General features: G+C 46.2%; 2 protein-coding genes across 4 annotated transcripts in view; both read right to left on the bottom strand.

The window, feature by feature from the left end:
* helq (helicase, POLQ like) overlaps positions 1–1,163 on the bottom strand; it is a 55,562-nt gene extending 54,399 nt beyond the window's left edge. Inside the window, exon 1 of the mRNA XM_079531174.1 lies at positions 804–1,163. The gene's annotated coding sequence lies outside the window, so the exon portion shown is untranslated. The remainder of the gene's footprint in view (positions 1–803) is intronic.
* A 3,206-nt stretch (positions 1,164–4,369) lies between these two features.
* Positions 4,370–12,500, bottom strand: part of cwf19l1 (CWF19 like cell cycle control factor 1) — a 25,672-nt gene continuing 17,541 nt past the window's right edge. For all 3 annotated transcript variants that reach the window (XM_079531172.1, XM_079531171.1, XM_079531173.1), the window contains exons 10-15: positions 11,452–11,692; positions 10,650–10,729; positions 9,849–10,058; positions 7,500–7,616; positions 6,623–6,720; positions 4,370–5,885 (exon numbers count right to left, since the gene is read on the bottom strand). In XM_079531172.1, the coding sequence (XP_079387298.1) occupies positions 5,741–5,885; positions 6,623–6,720; positions 7,500–7,616; positions 9,849–10,058; positions 10,650–10,729; positions 11,452–11,692 (891 nt within the window). In that variant the 3' untranslated portion in view covers positions 4,370–5,740. The remainder of the gene's footprint in view (positions 5,886–6,622; positions 6,721–7,499; positions 7,617–9,848; positions 10,059–10,649; positions 10,730–11,451; positions 11,693–12,500) is intronic.

Genomic DNA, 12,500 nt, shown 5'->3' on the forward strand with positions numbered 1-12,500 from the left:
CTGTATCGTTATATTGTCAGGGAGGTGTCTCTGTATCGTTATATTGTCAGGGAGGTGTCTCTGTATCGTTATATTGTCAGGGAGGTGTCTCTGTATCGTTATATTGTCAGGGAGGTGTCACTGCGGACTTAGCGCCCTCTAGCGATACTTACGTCAAACTTTGGTGCTCTATGCTGTCTGTCTGCTACAGAGCCTGTCTCACCCACTGCTGGTCTGTCTGTCTGTCACAGCTCCTGTCTGTCTGTCTGTCTGAACTCCTGTCTGTCTGTCTGTCTGCCTGCCTCAGCTCATGTCTCACTCACTGCTGGCTAGCCATGCTAGCTGTGCTATGCTAAAAACAAACATCATCTCCATTGAACTGTTGAAATGAAATGAAATGAAATCTATATTTACCCAGGGTATCTGGGCTAAGCTCAAGAACTTGTTTCCAGCCAGGCCCTGCTCATAGAACACATTTCATCGTAGTGGTTCAATGCCTTGTTCAAGGGCACTTCAGCGGTGGTAATTTTAACGTGTCGGACGGCTGATTCGAACTAGGAACCTTCCGGTATCAAGACCGCGCCGCTATCCGTTCGGCCACCGCTGCCACAACAGCTGTTATAACAGCTCAACGTCACTCAGTCTGTTTAGATTCACAACAACAACAACAACAAAGACTCTAAATAGTCCAAAACAACGTTAGATAAACATACAGGATGACTATGAACTTCAAAGAGTCCAAAACAAACAGATAATTAACTGTAAACAATGTTTATAATCCTGCTCTAAAGAGTCACAACAATTCAAACAGATGAAGAGTTTACCTCATCATTAGTTCCATTCTAGTTCCACGTCTCATAGTTCCATGTCTTATAGTTCCATTCTAGTTCCACGTCTTATAGTTCCATTCTAGTTCCACGTCTTATAGTTCCATTATAATTCCACGTCGCTCTGAAGAGTCCAAAACAAAAAACAGTTCGACTATAATAACGTCAATAGTTCCGTAAAGAATGAGTTCCATGACGGAAGAAGCGTCTGAAGTCCTTTAGTTCCAAAACGCAGAGGATGAACACAGTGTTTAAATCTTCCTTTAGTTCCAAAACAAACAGATAATAAACAATCATTTATTTTAGTTCCAAACACGTTGGTTCAAAATCAAAATCCATCCAAGCCCGGAAGCGTTGTCATCCTGCCGCACTCTGATTGGTCACTCACTCAGCGCTACGTAAGGTACGTAACGTGACGTCATGACGCAGACACGACGCCACTGTGCCGTGAATGATCCTCTGGCCGTGATGATTATGTTAATTTAGTTTATAGTTAGTAAGTGAATGAATGAATGAATGAATGAATGAATGAATAAATAAATAAATAAACAAACGTCCCTTTATTTAATAATAAGGAGTAACATTTAATTTAAAAAAGTTACTCGAGCAGTTTCACACCCCCTAGTGGTGTAAAAGTAGAACTATCACCTAATGATGTACTTATGAGCCTGTTTCTATATTCTACTGTTAGAGACTGATGAGGTTCTATGATACTTGATGACTATATTTAATGTATGTGATGTATTACCATGTGTTGTTCTCGCTTACTGTACCCTTAGATATAACTATGTAGACTTAGATATAACTTACTGTACCCTTAGATATAACTGTATGTAGACTTAGATATCATTTTATACACTTTATAGCATGTTACGTAGACAGCACTAATTGCATTTTATGTAGTCATAGCACATCATGGTATATTATGGATAGTATAGTTTATATGTAGTTTCATTATATAGATATTCCACTGTTACGTTCTTAGTTTACATGTTTCATGATAACTATATTTATGTATGTGATGTATTGCCATGCTTTTTGTTCTTGCTTAATGTAAATCGCTATGGATTAAGAGCGTCTGATAAATGACTACATTGTAAATTGTACTTACCTACTGTACTACAATAAGGTCTCTGTTATGTAAAATGTCCCATTCCACGTTGGGACATGTCACAATGCTACTGGATTCATTGTGAATATTAGTGCGTTAATAACTTAATATACAGCTGGGAAGAGTGGGGCTAATTTTCATGACTTTATACGACACATAATAGTGTATCAATCAGAGGTAACTAAAGATGTCAAAAAGAAAATAAATCATAACACATTCTCCTTTTGCTTGTTTTCCAGTAAACAACATCTATGACGTCACAAAAGTATAAAATAAGGATTTATTAAACAGTCATTCACCTACAGACACCAAGAACAGAATCCAGGAATCCATAAAAATAACACAAGATCTTCTTGAAATAAACTGATCAGACCGTTCAAAGAAACCGACGGCAGAAAATACTGAATTACTTTAGATTAGAACACGCACGCACGCACGCACGGACGCACGCACGGACGCACGCATGCACGCATGCACGGACGCACGGACGCACGCACGCACGGACGCACGCACGCACGCACGCACGCACGCACGCACGCACGCACGCACGCACGCACGCACCTGTCTTCAACCGTTAAACAAAAACAATCCAAATGACATCAATAGGCTACCAGGGGTCTTTAACAGGGGGTCCGTGGCCCCTATAGGGGGTCTGTGGCCCCTATAGGGGGTCCTCAGAGTTAATATACAGGAGGGGGGGAGGGGGGCATTTGCGATGATTTGATTGGTTGAGCACGTGGGTGTGATTTGTTGTTTGTACATTAGAGAACATCAGACAAAAATAGCAGATCTACAAGCTCACAACGCCTCGCCCTGCGAGGCGTTGTGAGCTTGTAGATCTGCTATTTTCCATGTTGTCTTGGTGTAGAGGGAAAGAGGTACAGGTATGTCAGCTAAGGGGGTCCCTGCTTCGTCAGTGTCTCAGCTAAGGGGGTCCCTGCTTCGTCAGTGTCTCAGCTAAGGGGGTCCCTGCTTCGTCAGTGTCTCAGCTAAGGGGGTCCCTGCTTCGTCAGTGTCTCAGCTAAGGGGGTCCCTGCTTCGTCAGTGTCTCAGCTAAGGGGGTCCCTGCTTCATCAGTGTCTCAGCTAAGGGGGTCCCTGCTTCGTCATTGTCTCAGCTAAGGGGGTCCCTGCTTCGTCAGTGTCTCAGCTAAGGGGGTCCCTGCTTCGTCAGTGTCTCAGCTAAGGGGGTCCCTGCTTCGTCAGTGTCTCAGCTAAGGGGGTCCCTGCTTCGTCAGTGTCTCAGCTAAGGGGGTCCCTGCTTCGTCAGTGTCTCAGCTAAGGGGGTCCCTGCTTCGTCATTGTCTCAGCTAAGGGGGTCCCTGCTTCGTCATTGTCTCAGCTAAGGGGGTCCCTGCTTCGTCAGTGTCTCAGCTAAGGGGGTCCCTGCTTTGTCAGTGTCTCAGCTAAGGGGGTCCCTGCTTCGTCAGTGTCTCAGCTAAGGGGGTCCCTGCTTCGTCAGTGTCTCCGCTAAGGGGGTCCCTGCTTCGTCAGTGTCTCCGCTAAGGGGGTCCCTGCTTCGTCAGTGTCTCAGCTAAGGGGGTCCCTGCTTCGTCAGTGTCTCAGCTAAGGGGGTCCCTGCTTCGTCAGTGTCTCAGCTAAGGGGGTCCCTGCTTCGTCAGTGACACGTTGCATTGATCTCATTCTGGATGACGGAAATGACACTGCATTGATCTTATGACACTTTTCATTGTCGTCAAGCAGACCCAAACATTTTAATATAAAGCGCTTGTGACTGAATAAAGGAACACAAGTCATTTTCTTTCATGATGACATTTTTCCTGAAAAGTAACGTGCGATGCGATGGTCTCTGGCCGACCTCCACGTTTTGCGTGTCCGATCAAAGACCCGATAAACAGATCAAAGACCCGATAAAAGATCAAAGACTCGATAAACAGATCAAAGACTCGATAAACAGATCAAAGACCCGATAAACAGATCAAAGACCCGACAAACAGATCAAAGACTCGATAAACAGATCAAAGACCCGATAAACAGATCAAAGACCTGATAAACAGATCAAAGACCGGATAAACAGATCAAAGACCTGATAAACAGATCAAAGACCCGATAAACAGATCAAAGACCCGATAAACAGATCAAAGACCTGATAAACAGATCAAAGACCTGATAAACAGATCAAAGACCTGATAAACAGATCAAAGACCTGATAATCAAAGACCTGATAGACAGATCAAAGACCCGATACACAGATCAAAGACCTGATAATCAAAGACCTGATAGACAGATCAAAGACCCGATAAACAGATCAAAGACCCGATAAACAGATCAAAGACCCGATAAACAGATCAAAGACCTGATAAACAGATCAAAGACCTGATAAACAGATCAAAGACCTGATAAACAGATCAAAGACCTGATAAACAGATCAAAGACCTGATAAACAGATCAAAGACCCGATAAACAGATCAAAGACCTGATAAACAGATCAAAGACCCGATAAACAGATCAAAGACCCGATAAACAGATCAAAGACCCGATAAACAGATCAAAGACCTGATAAACAGATCAAAGACCTGATAAACAGATCAAAGACTCGATAAACAGATCAAAGACTCGATAAACAGATCAAAGACCCGATAAACAGATCAAAGACCCGATAAACAGATCAAAGACCTGATAAACAGATCAAAGACCCGATAAACAGATCAAAGACTCGATAAACAGATCAAAGACCCGATAAACAGATCAAAGACCCGATAAACAGATCAAAGACCCGATAAACAGATCAAAGACCTGATAAACAGGGCAGGCCTTCAGTTGGAGGCCAACAGAAGTGACGATGGAACAACACATGCGTTTGTAAACCGAGAAATAAAAGGCAGTATTGTGGTGTGTGTTGTGAAGGAGCTGAGAAGTTAAAGCTGCTATAAGCAATAATATGTCAAAACAAATGAATGACTTTTTTCTTTTCTTTTTTTGGTATTCAGACAGCCAACGATGGGTAAAACACTCCCAAACAAATGTAGTCTCTGTGACACCTCTAGGGGCCGTGATCTGCATTCAAAGATGTTCCTAGAAGCTTTGTCATTGGTCGATATGCCTGTCTACTTCCTGATTGGTTAGCCATTGCGACCGTTTTTTTTCCGACCAATGACAAAGCTTCTAGGAACATCTTTCAATGCAGATCGTGGCCCCTAGATGTGTCACAGAGACTACATGTTTTGGGAGCGTTCTACCCATTGCTGGCTGTCTGGAAAAAACAAAAAGTAATTAAATGTGGACATATTATTGCTTATAGGAGCTTTAAGGAGACTAGTAGACAGATCAAGGAGACTAGTGGACAGTTCAAGGAGACTAGTGGACAGATCAAGGAGACTAGTGGACAGTTCAAGGAGACTAGTGGACAGATCAAGGAGACTAGTGGACAGATCAAGGAGACTAGTGGACAGTTCAAGGAGACTAGTGGACAGTTCAAGGAGACTAGTGGACAGATCAAGGAGACTAGTGGACAGTTCAAGGAGACTAGTGGACAGATCAAGGAGACTAGTGGACAGTTCAAGGAGACTAGTGGACAGATCAAGGAGACTAGTGGACAGTTCAAGGAGACTAGTGGACAGATCAAGGAGACTAGTGGACAGATCAAGGAGACTAGTGGACAGATCAAGGAGACTAGTGGACAGATCAAGGAGACTAGTGGACAGATCAAGGAGACTAGTGGACAGTTCAAGGAGACTAGTGGACAGTTCAAGGAGACTAGTGGACAGATCAAGGAGACTAGTGGACAGATCAAGGTAGAGACAACAGAAGCAGACGTCAAACGTCTTCCAGGGCGAAGTCGTAGCATGCTAGTCCAGGTCGTCTCAGTCTTCCAGGGCGAAGTCAAACGGTTGGAACTGCTCTCGGAGTCGTTTGCTAAACTCCTCCTCTTCCTCTCGGCTCTGTTTGCATTCCTTCCAGTCGGCGCGCGTCGGCATGTTGAGAACCTCCTCGCTGGCCAGCACCTCCCTGAACGCACACACACGCACGCACACACACACGCACGCACGCACGCACGGAAGCACGCACGCACACACACACGCACGCACGGAAGCACAGAAGCACGCACGCACGCACGCACGCACGCACGCACGCACGCACGCATGCAACGCAAGCAACGCACGCATGCAAGCAACGCACGCACGCACGCACGCAAGCAACGCACGCACACAAGCAACGCACGCATGCAAGCAACGCACGCACGCAAGCAACGCACGCACACAAGCAACGCACGCACACGCACACACACGCACACCATCGTCAAGCTTGTGTCACCGTGATTCGGCCATAATAACCATAGAAGGAGTTCCCGTTAATGAGTTAAATCTGTTACCTTCCAATAAAGTATTATATCATATTAAATCTGTTACCTTCCGAAGGACGGGAATGCATGTGTGTTAACCGTTATGTTATACTGTAACTGCTGAAAAATAGCAGATCTACAAGCTCGTAGATCTGCTATTTTTTACAAAATCATGGAAATGTGGCGCAAACCTTTGAATATAATATTCTTTCAGAGCGAACGTTTTGAACTCAAATCTTTGCGTCTGGGGGGGGGGGGGAACAGCATATTTTCAGACGGGGGTCGGCGGCCAAATACAGATCATTCTGGGGGTCCTTGACATGAAATAGTTTGATAACCACTGACATAGAAACATGAGGTTCTTCTGAAAACTGTCCAAACCCAAATGGGTTTAACCCTTTACCTTCCAAACTGCAGAGGGAAGTGTTTGTGGATGCGATGGTAGAGCTTCTCTCCCGAGTCCAACTCCACGTAGAAGTATGGTGTCCCTGGAGGGGCAATCTACACACGCACACAGACACAGACACACACACAGACACAAGCACAGACACACACACACACACACACACACACACACACACACACACACACACACACACACACACACACACACACAGAGTCAGCCACGGAGCAAGAACGTGCAGCTACAATGAGTTGAACATGGTTAATATTTTACTGTGGGGGCGGCAGTGGATCAGCGGTAGAGTGGCCGGATGGGAAGCGTGAGGTTCCCGGTTCGAACCCTGTGGGCTCCCCCAGAGGTAGTGTGGAAGTGTCCTTGAGCAAGACTCTGAACCCCTGATTGCTCCTGATGTGCAGGTTGGTGCCTTGCATGGTTCATTCATTCATTCATGAATTAATTTATTCATTCATTCATGCACCATTTACTGCTTCAGGTCACTGTGTGTGTGTGTGTGTGTGTGTGTGTGTGTGTGTGTGTGTGTGTGTGTGTGTGTGTGTGTGTGTGTGTGGGTGTGTGTGTGTGTGTGTGCACCTGCTTCAGGTCACTGTGTGTGTGTGCGTGCACCTGCTTCAGGTCACTGTGTGTGTGTGTGTGTGTCTGTGTGTGTGTGTGTGTGTGTGTGTGTGTGTGTGTGTGTGTGCACCTGCTTCAGGTCACTGTGTGTGTGTGTGTGTGTGTGTGTGTGTGTGTGTGTGTGTGTGTGCGTGCGTGCGTGCGTGCGTGCGTGCGTGCGTGCGTGCGTGCGTGCGTGCGTGCACCTGCTTCAGGTCACTGTGTGTGTGTGTGTGTGTGTGTGTGTGTGTGTGTGTGCATGCACCTGCTTCAGGTCACTGTGCTCAGGGATCTCCATCATCTCCATGGTCTGCTGCTGAGCCTGGACCATGAAGGCCTCCTTCAGGTCCTCAGTTACCACCGACTCAGGGACTGGAACCACCTGCAGGGGGCGCTCACAGCGTTAACCAAATGGACCCTTACAGATGATGGAATGCTTCTTATGTTTTCGTTTCTATTCTTCTGCATTTGCTCACTGTAGCACGTTGAGATTCTAACCAATGTAAAGTACGTTATAAATAAAACCCATTATTAATATTATTATTATTACACCTTTAACTCTTGAGCATAAAAATGAAACCAAATGGACTCATGCGAGTGTTTTAACCCATTTAGGCCTGACGTCGAAATAAAATTAAAGAAAAGTCTTCTGTAAGAATATATATATATATTCCAAAGATTTGTGCCGCATTTTCACGATTTTTCAAAATAAGCACCGAGTGGCGCGCTACGAGCTTGTAGGTCTGCTATTTTTGAAAAATCGAAGAACGACTGACATAGAAACATAGCTTTTTCAGAAAACTGTCAGGATTTAGAAGACAATTTTAGAATCTGATCTCAGGTCAAAACGGGATAATCATATTCGGATATTGGGTATTCGGCCAAGAATTTCCCTTTCGGTGCATCCCTAGCTATATTATATATAGAGTCTGGAACTACAGCTCCCCAAACCTGAGGAAGGAAGCTGGCAATCTGTAGAGCTTATTGTGTTATTTTCATTCCTGCTAAACAACAAGCCATAAAGGCTTAGATGATTTCTATTTATATTAGAATACATTTGCACGACTGTAAAGAGGAGGCTCCACTTCCACTTTATATTTGACTCGTGATCAGAGCTTCCGTTGCTCCAGACTGTACGACGGAAGCATTTATATTTGACTCATGATCAGAGCTTCCGTTGCTCCAGACTGTACGACGGAAGCATTTATATTTGACTCATGATCAGAGCTTCCGTCGCTCCAGACTGTACGACGGAAGCATTTATATTTGACTCATGATCAGAGCTTCCGTTGCTCCAGACTGTACGACGGAAGCATTTATATTTGACTCATGATCAGAGCTTCCGTTGCTCCAGACTGTACGACGGAAGCATTTATATTTGACTCATGATCAGAGCTTCCGTCGCTCCAGACTGTACGACGGAAGCATTTATATTTTACTCATGATGAGAGCTTCCGTTGCTCCAGACTGTACGACGGAAGCATTTATATTTGACTCATGATCAGAGCTTCCGTTGCTCCAGACTGTACGACGGAAGCATTTATATTTTACTCATGATCAGAGCTTCCGTTGCTCCAGACTGTACGACGGAAGCATTTATATTTGACTCGTGATCAGAGCTTCCGTTGCTCCAGACTGTACGACGGAAGCATTTATATTTTACTCATGATGAGAGCTTCCGTTGCTCCAGACTGTACGACGGAAGCATTTATATTTGACTCGTGATCAGAGCTTCCGTTGCTCCAGACTGTACGACGGAAGCATTTATATTTGACTCGTGATCAGAGCTTCCGTTGCTCCAGACTGTACGACGGAAGCATTTATATTTGACTCGTGATCAGAGCTTCCGTTGCTCCAGACTGTACGACGGAAGCATTTATATTTGACTCATGACCAGAGCTTCCGTTGCTCCAGACTGTACGACGGAAGCATTAATATTTGACTCATGATCAGAGCTTCCGTCGCTCCAGACTGTACGACGGAAGCATTTATATTTTACTCATGATCAGAGCTTCCGTTGCTCCAGACTGTACGACGGAAGCATTTATATTTTACTCATGATCAGAGCTTCCGTTGCTCCAGACTGTACGACGGAAGCATTTATATTTGACTCGTGATCAGAGCTTCCGTTGCTCCAGACTGTACGACGGAAGCATTTATATTTGACTCGTGATCAGAGCTTCCGTTGCTCCAGACTGTACGACGGAAGCATTTATATTTTACTCGTGATCAGAGCTTCCGTTGCTCCAGACTGTACGACGGAAGCATTTATATTTCACTCGTGAAGCATCATGTTCTACTTTAGCTATTGAAAAATAGCAGATCTACAAGAGTCTGCTGTTTTGGAAAAATCGTGAAAATGTGACACAAATCTTTGAACATATATATATTTCAGAGCGAACGTTTTTAACACAAATCTCTGCTTCTGGGAGGGGGGTCCCTGGAGCAAGATTTTCAGATGAGGGTTGGTGGCCAAATACAGATAATCCTGGGGGTCCTTGACATGAAAAAGGTAGAGCACCACCGACGTAGAAACATGGGGTTTTTCAAGAAAACTGTCAGGATTTAGAATTCATTTGTAGAATCGTCCTCAGGTCGAAATGGGTTAAGTTACCTGCATCTGCATGTGCTGGCTGCGGTAGTTCCTCTCGAAGGCGACGCAGCGCTGCGCATTGGCACGGTAGAACGCACGCAGAGCGCTCTGGTAGCGCCGCATCTCGTCCAGCGCGTCGGCGCTCAGATCCACGGCCGACTGGCAGTGGCCGATGGGCAGGATGAGCACGTGCTGCGGGGTGAGGCCGCCTTTAGCCAGCGCCACGTAGCACTGGGGACACACACGCACGCACACACACACACACACACACACACGCACGCACGCACGCACGCACGCACGCACGCCCACGCACGCACGCACACACACGCACGCACACACACGCACGCACACACGCACACGTACACACGTACGCACACACACACAGACACAATTTACAATGTAGTCATTTATCAGACGCTCTTAATCCAGAGCGATTTACAGTAAACAAGAACAACACATGATAAATACATCATATGCATTTAAATAAACATTTGGTTTCATTTTACTCTCTCAAGAGTTAAATTATTGTTAAACATCTGCATTACTTAATTTACCAGAAGTCTACACAATTAGAGAATGTAGAAGAATTGTTATTTTGATCAACGTGTGCCTGTTATCTCTCCTAATGGTACCAACATCAATACAGCATGGATGGAATTGTGGACAAAATATTATCCAACGACAACAAAATATTCTTTCGTTTTGGGTCTGAGAGGCTAAATGTCATCAACATGTGCGTGCGTGCGTGCGTGCGTGCGTGCGTGCGTGCGTGCGTGCGTGCGTGCGTGCGTGCGTGCGTGCGTGCGTGCGTGCGTAACCCACGTGCGTTCCTATGCTGATGACCAGGTGCTTCTCCACCTGAGGACTGGCCAGACAGAACCAGCATGGACCAGTAGGGACCGCTAGAGAGAGAGAGAGACAGAGAGAGACAGAGAGAGAGAGAGAGAGAGAGAGAGAGAGAGAGAGAGAGAGAGAGAGAGAGCGAGAGAGAGAGAGAGAGAAATAGAGAGAGAGAGAGAGAGAGAGAGAGAGAGAGAGAGAGAGAGAGACACAGACATATTTGACTCGTGATCAGAGCTTCCGTTGCTCCAGGCTGTATGACGGAAGCATTTATATTTTACTCATGATCAGAGCTTCCGTTGCTCCAGACTGTACGACGGAAGCATTTATATTTTACTCATGATCAGAGCTTCCGTCGCTCCAGACTGTACGACGGAAGCATTAATATTTGACTCGTGATCAGAGCTTCCGTTGCTCCAGACTGTACGACGGAAGCATTTATATTTGACTCATGATCAGAGCTTCCGTTGCTCCAGACTGTATGACGGAAGCATTTATATTTGACTCGTGATCAGAGCTTCCGTTGCTCCAGACTGTACGACGGAAGCATTTATATTTGACTCATGATCAGAGCTTCCGTCGCTCCAGACTGTACGACGGAAGCATTTATATTTTACTCATAATCAGAGCTTCCGTTGCTCCAGACTGTACGACGGAAGCATTTATATTTTACTCATGATCAGAGCTTCCGTTGCTCCAGACTGTATGACGGAAGCATCTGGAAATTGCGAGAGGCAACAGTCTGGCAACGAGAGACTAGTATGAATCATGCAGGTGAACTCACGAGGTCTGCGAGGCTGCCTCTGTTGTCTGTCTCCGTCGGGCGGTCCCTGGGACTGTCTGTCTCCGTCGTGCGGTCCCTGGGACTGTCTGTCTCCGTCGTGCTGTCCCTGGGGGCGTCTGTCTCCCCCGTCCCACTGCCGGTCGTCTCCCTCCGAGGGTCTCTTGCGGCCACGCCCCCCAGCGGGACCCCCCCTGCCCTGCTTCTTGCCCCCCCCCAGGTCAAAGAAGAACTGGGAGGCTGGCTGAGGGGCAGACAGAGGAGGGGTCAGAGGTCAATGTTAGCTCTGTGTTTTGGACCCCATGTTCTAGACAGCTGTTCTAGACCCGCCCCACCCCCTTCCCCTAGCGTGCCACGCTGTCAAAAGGTTAGCGATGCTAACAATGCTAACAGAGTCGGTTAAACGATGCTAACGATGATAACAGAGTCGCTACCTCCTCCTCCTACAGGTAAAAGGTTAACAATGCTAAGCTGACGATGCTAACGATGCTAACAGCAGTCGGTGTACCTCCTCCTCCTACAAGTCAAAGGTTAACGATGCTAAGCTAACGATGCTAACAGCAGTCGGTGTACCTCCTCCTCCTACAAGTCAAAGGTTAACGATGCTAAGCTAACGATGCTAACAGCAGTCGGTATAACCTCCTCCTACAGGTCGAAGGTTAAACGATGCTAAGCTAACGATGCTAACAGCAGTCGGTGTACCTCCTCCTCCTACAGGTCAAAGGTTAACGATGCTAAGCTAACGATGCTAACAGCAGTCGGTATAACCTCCTCCTCCTCCTACAGGTCAAAGGTTAAACGATGCTAAGCTAACGATGCTAACAGCAGTCGGTATAACCATAGACATATATACGTAGACGCCCTTTCCGGCTCTGAGGCGCGTGTCACCATTGAAGGCACAATTTTCCCGACATTCCTTGCAAAGCATTAGCGGAAGCGTAACATAAGTCCCGGAAAAGACGCGCTGTGATTGGCCAGTAGTCACTTGAGTGACAGCGAGAGACATGGAGGAGTCGCATGAGTGACGTCACTTGGGCAGCGACGCAGTCGCC

This window comes from Electrona antarctica, assembly GCF_951216825.1.
Source record: "Electrona antarctica genome assembly, contig: scaffold_58, whole genome shotgun sequence".
In the NCBI taxonomy this organism is placed as follows: Eukaryota; Metazoa; Chordata; class Actinopteri; order Myctophiformes; family Myctophidae; genus Electrona; species Electrona antarctica.